Consider the following 14,447-nt stretch of genomic DNA (forward strand, 5'->3'; position numbering starts at 1 on the left):
TGTATGATTTCACATTTGGTGCTATTAAAATGCATGTTATTTGCTTGTGTCCATTTTACGAAGCAAACCAGATTATTCTTTATCACTGACCTTCCAGTTTACTTACACACAACCCCAATCTTTGTGTCATCTGCAAACTTTATCAGTGATGATTTTATATTTTTTTCAGCGTACAGCCAAGAACCAATCCCTGTTGGACCCTACTAGAAACAGACACCGTTGATGATGATTTCCCGTTTACAATTACATTTTGAGACCTGTCCCTTAGCCAGTTTTTAATGTTTGCCAATTATTCTGTATCATTCAAGTTTCTTCATCAAAACATCATACTGTACCAACCAAGTCAAATGCCTTACAGACGTCTAAGAGTATTATATAAACATTATTACTTTTATGATTTTTATCAACCAAAATTCTAATCTTGTAAAATAATGATACCTAGCTTGGGAAGATGTATTTTCTACAAACCCATGTTGACTGGCTTTAATTCTTTATTAATCTAGTCCCATATTAGCCACTCCATTATTTTGTCTAGGACTAATGTCAGGCTGACAGGCCTATAAATTACCCAGGTCATCCCATTTACCTTTTTAAAATACTGGCATAACATTAGTTTTCTTTTAGTGTTCTCAAACTTCCCCAGTGTTCCAAGAGTTATTGAAAATGAACAGTATTGGTCCAGCCAGCATTTCAGTCAGCTCTTCTAAAACTCATGGTGCAAATTACCAGGATCTCCTGATTTAAGTATGTCCAACTTTAATAGCCGCTGCTGTCGAAAATCATCTTGAGTTACTGTTGGAGTGGAAAGTGCTTAATCACCATGGTAAAACTGGACATCCTGTTTTTCTCCCGAATATGAAACAGAAATATTTATTGAATACTTTTGCCTCTTCTGCAATATTCTCGACAATGCTACCATTTCAGCTTTGTGAAAACCACAAGTAACAAGAAATGCATGAGGGGGAGACAGAGAGGGTCCCTCATCACAAGGGAAGACACAGAAGGAGTGGCGGGGGCCACAGAGGGACACAGACAGGGCAGTGAGCGGGCAGCACAGCAGCAAGGCAGGCGCCAGGGGGCCCAGGGCAGACTGTGGGGCACGGGGGGGAGCGAGCACCAAGTGGCCCGTGGGGACGGGAAGGGCAGAGGGGCTCCGAGCGGACAGCGAGGTCTAGGGAGGGCACTAAGAAGCGGTCCGCGGGGAGCGCTCAGATGAGCACAACGCGGAGAGGGGGTCGGGGCAGGAGGGGCTCCAAGCGGGGCAGGCAGGCACCCGGCACGGCCACAGGGGCGGGCAATGGCCGGGCTCGGCGCCGCTGCTGCTGCTGTGGGCGGGGGCGCATGCGCGGCTCCCGGTACTTGTTGCTTTGACTTTGTTACTTTTGGGCCCCGGACGCCGCCCCTGCCCGGGGCAGGAGAAACTCGCCAGAGCGGCCGGAGACAGCGGGCGGGCGGGCAGCCAGGCGCCGCTGTAGGTAATGGGGAGGCGGCTGGGAAGCTCCCGGGGCTGCCACGTCCCGTGCTGGGGGCTGCCACGTCCCGTGCTGGGAGCTGCCAGCAGGAGCCCAGCTCCAGCTGGGGACGGTCCAGTCCCGGGCGGGCCGGCCGGCCGGCCGGCTTCCGGCCTTACGAGGCGCCCTAGCTTACGGGAGGGAGACCCACTGAGCGCCTACCTACAACCCCGCGCCCTCCAGGCCCCGAACTACTTGCGGGCCTGACCGCGGTGCGGTGCGGTGTCCGTGCAGGCTGGTGCGTGGTGGCGGTGGCTGATCGAAGCCAGAAGAAGAGTTTTCCTGCAGGAAGTTCCTGCTTGAGACCCAGGGCCAGCCGCTCTCCAGGCCCCGTTCCTGGTTGTTACCAGCCACCCATTGCGTGTGCTGAGAGCCCAGCCCACCTCCATGTCTTGCTTGGACCCTCTCTCCGGCCCACGGGGAGCTGGTGGAGGACGGTGGCCCTCTCTCCACTGTATTGTGCGGATCAGGAGCAAAGGGGCCTGTGGACAGAATATGGGGTTAGGGGCTAGGAATCCCTGAGCACTAATCTGGCTCTGCCATTGACCTGCTTTGTGATCTTGAGCAAGACCTTTCTCCTCTCTGCAGCCTCTGTTTTCCCATCTGTAAAATGGGGACAGTAATATGTCCCTACCTTCCAGGAGTGTTGTGTAGATTAACTGGTCAACATACAGCACTTTGGAGAAGCTCTTTAGTATTATCAGTGTATACTCTGTGTGTGTGTGTGTTCACACCATTTTAACAAGCTTTTTTTGTGAAATTCTGTGGATCTCAAGTAGTGTATGTACAATGAGCCATTTTTGTAGAAGTCAGTCTCTGGGTATAGTCCTATTCCCTATATAGGAAATAAAGCCCCTGGAAACTACAAATACTTCTAGCTGGGCAGATACCAGATTTGCTGTTTTTTTTCTGCTGCTTCTGGGCATGCATTGGGGAGTTTTGTGTTTTTCCATTGCTGCTGAACTCCACCAACAACCAGCTCCAGGTCATCTGGCAAGGCAGGTAAAGGTAGCTGTATTAGTCTCAGGATGTTAGAGACACCAGGTGAGCGAGGTAATATCTTTTATTGGGCCAACTTCTCTTGGTGAGAGAGACAAACTTTCAAACCACACAAAGCTCTTCTTCAGGTCAACTCTGTGTGGCTTGAAAGCTTATCTATCTCACCAACAGAAGTTGGTCCAATAAAAGATATTACCTCACCCACTTTGTCTCTCTAGGGCAGGTAAAAGCATAAGGAAATATTAGCAATGTGTTTGGTTTTTAGACACACAGAAAAATGTATGCAAATATACATACTTTTAGTTGCTTATGCAGCCACTCATCGTGGCAGAAAACTTGGGCTCTCCTGGTAAAAACACTACATCATTGGACTTGACTGACTGGCTACAGATCTGGCTCCCTACTGCCCTCTGCAGGAGATAGTCTCAGTGGGCTTGTCTTGGTTACAAAATTGATAGGAGTTGCAGGGGCCCCAGCTTGAGGCCCAGCCACACAAAAACCCTTACCTTGAATACAGTGGTGCTTTTGACTAAAGTTGACTGGCCTAGCAGAGGGCATAGGCTAATGTTCAAGTTAGTGCAATTGGTCAGCTGCTAACATGACCACTCTGTAGTGTGGACCCAGGCTAGCTCCCCGCTAGTTCCCCAGTGCCCAGAAAGGACAGACAAGTTTACCACAATTCACTGGGGCTGAGGTGCTTAGGCCTGCTTGCAGCTTGGGGCAGAGCCAGCCCTATCAGTCACCAGCTGCAGGGGAATGCCCCGCCCCCTGCAGTTCCCTCCAGTTTTCTATCTCCACAGAGCTTGGCAGGAGGCCTCTCCAGCCTGCCCTGCCCCGCCCCAGGTTTTCAGAGGAAGACTCCAGCCTTCTATTTCTAATTGCTGGTGAGCCATTCATATCCGGAACTGTCCATCAAATCCCCAGCCACAACCGGGGCTGTGTTTGCCTTTTGGGGAGATTGTCCCCTCGACTTTGCTTTCCCTGCTGAGGCATTGGAGTGGCTGGTGCCCCGACAGGCTCCGGGCAGAGAGCTAGGCCGAGAAAGCCAGAGGTAAAAGGAGAGGTCTGTGTCTCCTGCTCTCCACCCCTTTGGAGCTCGCCCAGCTCCATGGGCAGAGAGCAGTTTTCCCCTCACAGTGCAGGTTGTGTGGGGTTGTCTCAGCCCCCACTTCCTGGGGTAGGAAAGGAGAGACTGATTTTGCTGGGCAAGGTGCAGGCACCATCTCAGTAGCCCATTCCCCATGGGATTGCCTTGCCCGGGCAGCAAAGGAGGCAGGCAAGACTGGAGAAGTTAGCAAAAGGTGCAGAAACTGCAGCTCTCCAGAGAAGTACTTCAGAGCTGCTGCCAGCCCCCTCTCTCTAGAACCCAGTGGACTCAGGGTCTGACAGATCAGCAAACCCAGCAGAGATTCCCAGTGAAAATAAAAGAGATGGTGCCTAAACCTCCACCAGCAATCACATTCCCCATACAAGGTCACAAACCTCATTCTGATCTTTGCAGCAGTACCCCCAGTGGAATCCCTGTGGGAGGTGCCATTATATTTGTCATCTCCATTGGTCTTCCTTCTAGCTATTGTTTCCAAACAGGCAAGTTTTCCAGTGTGGTTGCGATCTGTGATGAGACCAACTATCTTATTTTAATTTAGACAGGTACTCTTCACAGTTGCCGTAGCACTCATTCCCAAAATAAATTTAAAAAATGCTCTAACTTCCTTCTGTCAAGCATCAAATCTCAATTTGTAGGAGCATGGACAATCTCATGGCAGAAAACTCATGTTTCCTGTGATGAGAGCAGCTAGATGGCTACCTTACAATTTTTTAATGTAATTTAAAATGTAAAATAATGTAAAAAGTAAAAATCTGAATAAATGTGTTAAGCTATAAGCTTAAAGAAATGTATATAGATATAGTGTATCTTCCTGGTTAGTAAAAAAAAGTTATATGTAATGTGGTGTAAAGGCTATATTTAGTTGCAAATCAACTAGATTTAATGGTTGCCAACCAATTAAAATCAGCCTTACTTTAGAAAAATAACTAAAAAGTACAAATGCAAAACAGTGTTAAAACTGATTATTTAAATCAAGGTTTCTGGCTTGCTGATTTATTTCATGATTAAAATTAGTGATGTAAATCACTTTGATCTCTTAAATCAATCCAGCCTGTCTCCTGTGCCATGACAGTGTTACACTCTGACTTGAATTCTTAAAGCTACTCAAGACCACATTTATGTATTTGACGATCCGGAACAGAGGTAATCACGTCTCTCCCTGTTGAAGACACCACTGCACTGTGATGGACTGAGGGCCTACAAACTCCAATAGAGAATTACTAGAACTAGGGCCTAAAAGTCACTTGTTCTGAAATGCTGTACATTTTACTGTCTGCATGACAGTATCTTGCAGACCATCTGTTGCTCATGGGTCAGGCGATAGTACTAATGTTTAAAGTTATAATAAGGTGGTACTGGGAGGCTCTGAGTATTGATATTGTGCTATAGAGACTTTAACCTTTTGGCCACCAGTATAAATTCATACCAGTTTGTAATGACCTAAAAATCATTACAAGATGAATGTTGTTAAAGGGACTGTATGCAATGAATTTGGAGGTCCCCATCAAGGACCTAGTGGACACAGATGCACATTTAAAAAGAAAAATCAGAATAACGGGTAACATCCCAAAGAATGTTCCCTTCAGGCCAGGGTGGAGTATATAGCTAAGAGAGAAGAGGAAGCTTGCATTGCCTCTGCTCATGCTGTATTTGCTCTATAGAGAAGACTGAAGTCTTCTCCAGGGTTGTTAAGCCAGGACCTTTCACCAGCACTAAACAAAGAAAACGAAGTAGGGGGGGAAAGGAATAATTTCTGTTTGTTTCTTTCAGCATCCAGAGCAGTGTTTTCTTTGTCAAATCTGGGAAATACTTTTGTGAGAAGTATATGCTTGCAGTTGGATGTACTGGATGTTACCGTCCTCAGTACGGGTTCAGAGACTTGCAATCTTTGCTCCCAAGAAATTGAGCTCTCTAGGGTGTATTCTCCCTATGAATTTGTCATTTACAGACACCTTTCATATGATGATCTTTTATTCCAAGTAATTGAGAGCTACTGGGAATCAGGTTTAGAAGATTTGAAAATAAACTTTAAAAACAGCAAACCCAGAAGTAAGTGAGCAATTTCTTCCGCTTGTAAAGACACCTTTGTATGACTGAAATAATTTTGCCATTTTCCATATGTTGCTAAGTTAACTGAGCAGTTTAATTCATAATTGAACAAAAGTAGAGAACTAGGAAACATGCACAGTTCTTTCTTATTAGATATTGAATATCTAATACTTTACCCTGTCAGCCAGCAATCTCTAACTTCTTTAAAAAGACTGATGCCTGTTGTAGGTTTGTTTTGTATATTGTTGTGGAATTTATAGTCGGTTTTATTAAGTTCCAAGGCATTTACATTTGATAAGTCTAAAATTCACAATCTCATATGTCCATGAGTCCTCAATAGAAGACAAAGTCCTTCAAACCATCACTGATCATTGGAATAGCTAACTTCCTATGTCATTCCAGGAATCAGAGCTCAAATACTTAGTAGTTTTAATATTCTAGATGGGAGAATAGCAAAATTTACACATTGGACTCCTGCAACCTTCCTTAGATTGCACTTGTATTTTAAGCATTTGAGCTTTGATGCCTGGTCTCTGAGAGGCCTATGTTTTGTTAGATGTTTAGAATACATGGATAGAAAACCTGCACCAAAGAATATTTTGGTAACAGATGCTGCTCAGTGGAGTTATTGCGAAATCTTTTCTCAGTGGTGTTGGGGATGATGGTAAAATATTCATTCTGTATGAGGACACTTTCTTTTGAATCTTTTTGCACTGGGATGTTCCTGATTTGGATGCTTGTTCTGTTTATACATTTCACTAATATGGGTCTCCTGACCCATTAGGCAGGCTGTTAATGTGACTGCTCACTTCCTTTTTCAGAGATGTTTCCTTTCCTGTTTCTGGATGCTGGACATTCCCATCTAGTCTACTTCTGGAGTAGAAATAGTTCTGTCTCGCCGGATAAAACTTACTGCTACAGCACTGCACAGGGCAGTACTGTGCTCCAAGGAATAACTTTTGGTGGAATCCCTACTGTCCTGCTGCTTGATGTTACTTGCTTTTTGGTAAGCTTTCTTTTTAACTCCTGCAGCTGTAATACTTCTGGCCTGTCCAGAGGCTCAGTGTTGTCTAGAATACTCTCGCTGTCTGATGGGAATTTAGTAAAGAGGAATTTGTTTCCCAGAATCTTTAGAACAGAAATATTTTATGAGGCCAGCTTGCAGTCCTGTCTCTCTAGCAACCTCCTAAGTTTCATTTGTCCTGCTTTTTGCTCTTCTGAACCACCTTTCATCAGGGAACTCCAAAGCACTTCACAAATATTAATGAATTAAGCTTCACAATAGCCATGTGATGGGATTCTGATCAGTAGGCACAGAGGGGCTAAGGGACTTGCCATGGTTATGCACTGAGTCAATGGTAGTACCAGGAATAACACTGTAGGCTACTGGTTCTGTGCCTTAGCCACAAGAGCATCCTTCCTCCCTATTGGTCATTCTTATGTGATATGAGGGTCAGCTGGCATTTGAAGATTTCTCAAGAAAAAAAAGCTAATGCTGAATACGGTTACTGAATTAAGGAAAAACTTCCTATTAGGTGGTGAAATAATCTCCTAAAGGAACCAGAAGGTGGAAATTCTATCACTTTAGACCCTTCAAATTAGAGTGTACAAAGCAGCGGAGAAAATAAAGTACAGAACAATCTGGACTAGAAGAAGGAGGAACAAGATGACAAGGCGTGGGGCTAGAATTTCAAAGAGAGGCCTAAAATACAATTGGGAAGAAATTTCCTTGAACATCTACATATGATTTACTGCACAGAACTATTCAGTTTGCACTCAAGTGTAGGTGTGCAGATGTTCACAGCTTTGTACATGCAAATAGACCTCTACCTACTAAAAAGTTGGCCCAATAGCTCCTTTAATCTCATATGACTATGACATTAGACTGACTGAATGGCCTCTGCCATAGCCAGAACTCAGGAAGCACCTCTTCCTATTTTACAGGGACTAAGTTGTTAATTTGTTTTCTGTACATGTCTTTAGTTTTGTTCAATGATCTTGAGCCTGAACAACTCAGATTCATTCAGAGGAATTAATAATAACTATATTCTGTGCATTATGGATTAGGAACTTAGAAAAAAATTAATGGGTGTTCTCATTGTGAGGTTTGTCACTGCTGTGCCCCTGATGAATGAAGGCCACTGTCTCCAATGCTGGGACCAGAGATGATTTAAAGATCATGTCTGGGGTTTTTCTTTTAAAAAAAAATCAGTTTTTTTAATTTAAATCATAATTTATTTACTGATAGCTAGTTTTTTACTTTCTTCCTATTTTATAGCTTTTAAATTCATAGATTCATAGATATTTAGGTCAGAAGGGACCATTATGATCATCTAGTCTGACCTCCTGCACAACGCAGGCCACAGAATTTCACCCACCACTCCTGCAAAAAACTTCTCACCTATGTCTGAGCTACTGAAGTCCTCAAATCGTGGTTTAAAGACTTCAAGGAGCAGAGAATCCTCCAGCAAGTGATCCATGCCCCATGCTACAGAGGAAGGTGAAAAACCTCCAGGGCCTCTTCCAGTCTGCCCTGGAGGAAAATTCATTCCCGACCCCAAATATGGCGATCAGCTAAACCCTGAGCATATGGGCAAGATTCACTAGCCAGATTGCTAAAGTGGATATTTTGTCCCTGTTTAACTAGTTTCCTAATTGTTAGTAGAATTTCAGATTTTACCTAATTTTCTTTTTCTGTTAAGAAATATACTTAAAATGCTCATCTATGCTGAAAAAGTGACATCCAGGGCTCATTGGCATCCTTACTATGAGAACAGCACATAATTGAAACACAGTTGATTGCAATACCTTGTAGGCCAGTGGTCATCAACTGGTTGATCACAATTGACTGGTCGATCCTAGAGGATCTCCCAGCTGATCATGATCTCTGGGGGTGTAGCATGGCTGCTGCAAAGGCAGGCTTCCTGCCTGCCCTGGCCCCAAGCCACTCCCAGAAGCGGCCAGTGCGGCCCTGGGGCCGGGGGGAGGGGGAGGGGCAGGGGTCTCCCTCTGCGTGCTGCTCCTGCTTGCAAGCACTGCCCCCGCAGCTCCCATTGGCTGGAAATGGGGAGCTGTGGCTGTGTGAAGCCACGTCCGTCTGTCCCCCTTCTCCCCCGGGCTGCAGGGCCATGTTGCTCCCTTCTGGGAGCGGCGTGGGGCTGGGGCAGGCAGGGAGCCTGCTTTAGCCTTGCTGCATTGCCGACCGGGAACCACCCAAGGTAAGTGCTGCCCGGTGGGAGGCCGTACCCCAGGCCCCTCCCAGAGCCAGCACCCCAACCCCTTGCCCCAGCCCTGAGCCCCCTCTTTGAGCAGCACCCCACAAACCCTCCTGCACCCACATTCTGCCCCAGCCCTGACCCCCCTCTCAGCCAGCACCATGTACCCCCTTCTATACCCTAACACTCTGCCGCAGCCAGGTACCCTCTCCTGCACCCAAACTCCCTCCTAGAGCTTGCCCTCCAACCCCCTGCCTGAGCCCGCACCCCCTCCCCAACCCCCTACTCCAGCCTGGTGAAAGTGAATGAGGGTGGGGGAGAGCGAGCAACAGGGGGCAGGATGATGGAGTGAGTGGGGTGGGGCCTCAGGGAAGGGGTGGTGTAGATCCTGGGTTACCCTTAAATTAAAATAGTGATCTTGGGCATAAAAAGGTTGGAGACCACTGCTGTAGGCTATTTGCTAACCAGCACCATCTTCCAATCTATTGAGCTTCCTCTAGTCAAGAAAGCTTAAATGCTTTGACCAGGCTGCACTTCTCCATTAGGGTTTGCAGTGTGAAGTCGTTGGGACTTGTGCTCCTAAGTCACTTGGTTGCTTTTGAAAATGCCACCCATAGGTGCCAAAATATTTTTGAAAATTTTGATGTATTTTTCACAATAACATTTTGAATGGATTAGAAGTCTAAATAACTTTTTAGTGTTAACGCTGAAGGAATTTTGAAGTGCTTGATGTTATGCCACAAAAAGTTTTTAATAAAAATAAAATGTTAGCTCCTTATGCCACAAACACTTATGTACATGCTTAACCTTAAGCACACGAATAATTCCACTGGAAATCAGTGAGACTAATTCGTATGAGTAAAATTATGTTCCCGCTTAAATATTTGCAGAGTCTGGGCCTTAACTTTCAGTATTTTGTTTTTTGTTTATAGAAGTTTTGTAGAACTCAAATATGATACCCTACCAGCAGTAGCAGTTTTAAAACAAACCAACCAGTGTTACAATTCAATTTATTCTGTATTTTAATCTAAAATTGCAATGGCAAAAATTTCCAAATTTAGTCTTAAAAAACCTCACCCTGATTTAAATAAGTGGATTAAAAATAATAAAGTGATTTATATCACTCCACACCGGCTGTAACTCCTTTCATTTGTCACTTGTAATGGCATGTCTAATATTTATAAATGTTTCCCAGATGTTGACTATTGGAAGTAGAGGAGGATGGGCTGAGGTAGAAACTTGTGGGTGCAAGTTCCACACTCTAGCATCCCTGTCCACTGACCAAAAGCTGCTACCTCCTTTATCCTCACCATGTTCCTGTTGGGATAATCTGGTCAAGGATAATGAGGGGCAGAGGCTACAGTTCTTAATGCTTGACTTGCATACTCCAACGCCCCCACCCCCAAGCTAAGATCATTGCTGCTTGAAAAGACACAACACTAGCCTGTCTCCAACCAAGAAGGAGAGCTCCAGATCTGCTTTGGAAAGTGGCAAAGTAGATTAGAACATCAATGAAGAGCAACCTAGGATTGACCGAAAACACTGTTGTCCTTTCATCTCCTCCAAAGTAGGAGCATAACTTTTGTTGACTGCATGCTGAGTTTCATTTAAGAGCCTCTGATAAGAAATAAGCAGAATTGTAAGGGATTTTAACTCTATTATTTCTGGAGGTTTGTTTGGGAACAAGTTTTCCAGTGAAAGTTAACAGCCAGTGTGTTGAACACAGAGGATCAAATGCATCTCTGATGAATCTCCAGCGAAGGCTAAGGATGTACACCAGGGATGAATTTGGCTAAAATATCTTAAATAAACAGTTTTAAGCCACTAAGAAAAGAAATTTAAAACCGGCAAACAGACTTGGTTATTGAGGTTCCTAGTGGTAAAGTGAGAGTCAAGGAATCATCCAATTACTGAGTTTAGGAAACTGTACTGAAGAGTAGTCCAAAATTTGCTCATCTGAAGGCCATGCTGGCAATTGTTTAGGAACCCAGAGGACACCCCTAACTTGTTTAAAATAAAATAAAACACAATGGAACAACTAGTGGCCATCTTCATTTTCAATATGGAGACACAGTCCAATGTGCAATGCTGTGCCTGGGTGCCAGTTTGAATGTGAAGTACTTAATCCTGGACTTGTCCTTATTAAAAGGAAAGGTGACTTTGAGCCACACTGTAGAATTCTGTGCTGGCCATTTTTTGGGTACAGTTGTACTTCATACTAACACTTGACTTTTAAAATGTTGAGTGTTTGCTTTTGGGCTGCTTTCCATAGAAGACAGGGAGGTATCTTCTCCCTCCATGAACAGCATTGACCTGTGAGCCAGGCACATTATGGAGCATTTTTGCTTTTATCCAGCTATCACTTATTTGCCTCTGGATGCCAGACTTGAAGGTCCAATGGCCTGAATTCATCTGACAACTCCTGTGTTCCTCTGTTTGTGACAAAGAGATGTTTGCAGACTTCTTTTAATAAGGACTCCATCTCCTATCTGATTGCCTCTCAATTTTTCGTTCAAAAGTTCTCTGTAAATCTATGAAATATGGCTTGTTTTCTAACTTGCATGGTCCTAATTGTTTGTCTTGCTACAAAGGAGTTAATTTAAGGGCAGGATTTAAAAAGGGCCTTGGTGATGGCTTTTATGAGCCATAATAATGATTGTAATTATCTACACTGAGGGGGATGTAAGCAGATTTCAGGCTTTACCTGCAGATGGACTTCCTCCCACCACAACTATCTGCATCACTATAAAACTTGCCAGTATGAAGTGTTCATCATACATTTGGGCACTGTTAAATAATAGTAGTGGTCCATTATGAAAGTTTTAGCTTCTTCTGAAACATTTAGTTGCAACATACTGATTAATGTGCATGTATGATACTGCCTGCCACTGGATTGTATCAGAACTGTTCCTAGTCTGACATAAACATTAATACAAGTCTAGTTAAGAGATTTTTCTTTAGCTAAAACTTCAGGCCTGTGTTAAGAGAGCAAGAGGACTGGAGTTCTAGGCCTGCTGACTCTGTAGTCCCAAACAAATTGGTTTGTGGCACTGTGGCCACTGGATCTCTTACCCAGTACATCACAGACATGGGATACCAGCTTTGATGGACCACTGGCTTAATCTGATACAGTAAAGTCTGTTTCTAAGAAAGGTATTTTCAGTTTCGAAATTGAAATCAAGGATTTTTATTTCTATTTTCTAGATTTTAATATTAGCGTTTTCCATTATAAGGAAGAGATTCTGGGACTATGGTCGCCTTGCCTTGATATCGGAAACTGAAAGGTAAAATGATGCACAGCCAAGTCCTCTTTGTTGAAACCTGTTGGATAGAGAATTAAGTAAGATAAATGGGATTTTAGGTAACTGAACTTTGCGTAAATAAGGTGTTACTGTAATCATGTATTTTTCTTTACTTACTTTCCTGTTTAAAATTCTCTCCTTACTTCACTGTGTGAAACACACCTCTCCTTCCAACAGTCTCTCACTGTAGGACACTGTCAGTAAATAAAGCTGTGTGTTTACAGTTGTCATTAAGAATCTTTCTCACTTCTCATGGGTGAAGGAAGTGGCAGGAAGAAGAAAAAGCAATAGGCTGCTCAAGTCTGTTAACATGTCATCTGCACACTTACACTGTATTTCTGTAGCAGAAGCACTAATAAGAATGTGAGCTATTACTTTTAGCTGGGTTCAAACCCAAGATCTTCCCATGCTGACATAAAGGATGCAGCTCTTGACAGAACTTGTCCTGGCTCAAAGGACCTGATTCTGCATTCTTTGAAGTCAGTGAGAGCTTTGGCATTGATTTTAATGGAAGCTGGATTGATCTTATGATTTTAAATTTCTTGATGTCATTTTAGGACACTTAGAAACTAGTGATCTAACTATTCTTGGAAAGTGGGGTTAAACTTGAGCACTGTTGCGTTTGTCCTTGAAAGCAGTGGTAGCATAATATAACATACCCCCAAATGAATCTGTAGGAAGGGCATGTGCATTTTGTGTGTTTTAGTTATGAAATAATTTTGTTTTTCAAGAACAAACTGAAAACAGTAACTTCCTATTTTATTGAAGACACCAGACTCTCTAATGGCTAAGTGAGCTGGGTGGTAGAGCCCTGGGAGAGAGGTAAACCAGAGGAATTATTGTAATGCTATAGGGGGAATCTGAGCTAAGAGGCTGAAACTGTTGTGGGGTAAAGGAGAGGAAATGGGGAGAGAAGATCAGCTTTTGTAATGTTGCAGTACAGGTCTGAGCTGAGGAGAAGAATGCAGGAGGAACTCCGGTAAAGCTGAAGCCTGAGTTTGTGCAGGGATGAAGCCTGCAGAATTGGTCCTACCAGGTTCCAGATTACCTGTTTTTTTAAACTGTATTAACGTTAGTGTCCCATGAAGTATTCCATCCTTTTTTTTTTTTGTTCAGTTACATGCTCTTTTATTTACAAAGCTCATGCTTCCTCCTTTTTGAACACTGAATAAAAGGACAAGCTTTTGTAATTAAGTATAATTCTATATACTACAATATTGGAAAAAAGATAACTTTCTGTTCAAGTTGCCTCACATAATGACTTGAGAATTGTAAAAGCTGGTTTAAGAGCTAGTGAGTAACTGCAGCATTTCCATAGTCACTTAAATGTTTCTTTGTGTTTTAGTGAATCAAGATACCGCCCATTGTCTCTTTCCTCGTCGGTACATGATCCTGAATATGACAGTGTCAGTATTTGAATTAGACACATGAAGCATTTTGGTGTATGTATGTATGTAAAAATGTGCAGGTACAATGGAATCTGCCATAATTCAGTCTTGCACCTAGCATAGATAACTAGACTCTGCTAAGGGGCAATCTCTACAACTCCAGTTTAGGACGCAGTAACACATTATGAAAGGTGTGCTTATACTGGAACCTTTATGCTTTATGGCATCTTGTTTCCAGCCCTCTATAAACACTGTTATAAACCAACATCCTGTTGTCACTTAAAAATATTTTTTTTATTTTTGAGAGAGGAATAATAGTCTTAATATTTTGAAGAAATAAAATACTAATTTACACTTACACCGTATTTTTTATGTTCAAAGCACTTGGCAAATGTTGCCTACTAATCCTCTCAACATACCTGGTGGTGTTATCCACGTTTTACAGAATGGGAAATTGGGGCACATATGGGAAAATCATGTAATAAGGCCATATATAGTTGGTGGCCAAGCTGGACAGAGAAAGAAAACAACTCTTAGGCCAAATTTTAGTTTGGCCTCATTTATGGCCGTTGATTTTGAGGGACTCTTTAAACAGCTATGATTCAAAGTGCCTCAGTCCTCCTATGTTTGGGTGCTGTCCAAGCAATGTTACTGTTTTAATGTTGTTTTAAAGATGCATCTGCTTAATTAAAAAAAAAAAAATCCCTGAAACTAAATCACTGTCTGAGCATCTTGCTATTAACTGAAGATTGCTCTTTAATATGTTTTATTTTAAATCTTTCTTCCGCTCTGGAGGAACTTTCTTTTAAATTGTTAAATAAAGACATATTTCTCTAGCTTGGGAGTATTCTATTATGGAAAAGGCCTAGGGAACT

General features: G+C 43.2%; 1 protein-coding gene across 8 annotated transcripts in view; it reads left to right on the forward strand.

The window, feature by feature from the left end:
- The first annotated feature begins 1,281 nt into the window (after positions 1–1,281).
- Positions 1,282–14,447, forward strand: part of TMEM63A (transmembrane protein 63A) — a 38,925-nt gene continuing 25,759 nt past the window's right edge. For 3 of the 8 annotated variants that reach the window (XM_073338707.2, XM_073338708.2, XM_073338711.2), the window contains exons 1-5: positions 1,282–1,475; positions 5,389–5,667; positions 6,489–6,673; positions 12,087–12,166; positions 13,530–13,590. In XM_073338707.2, the coding sequence (XP_073194808.2) occupies positions 1,298–1,475; positions 5,389–5,667; positions 6,489–6,673; positions 12,087–12,166; positions 13,530–13,590 (783 nt within the window). In that variant the 5' untranslated portion in view covers positions 1,282–1,297. The other 5 variants (XM_073338710.2, XM_073338714.2, XM_073338713.2 and 2 more) reach the window with 5 other exon arrangements.

Source organism: Lepidochelys kempii, chromosome 3 (assembly GCF_965140285.1).
Source record: "Lepidochelys kempii isolate rLepKem1 chromosome 3, rLepKem1.hap1, whole genome shotgun sequence".
Lineage (NCBI taxonomy): Eukaryota > Metazoa > Chordata > Testudines > Cheloniidae > Lepidochelys > Lepidochelys kempii.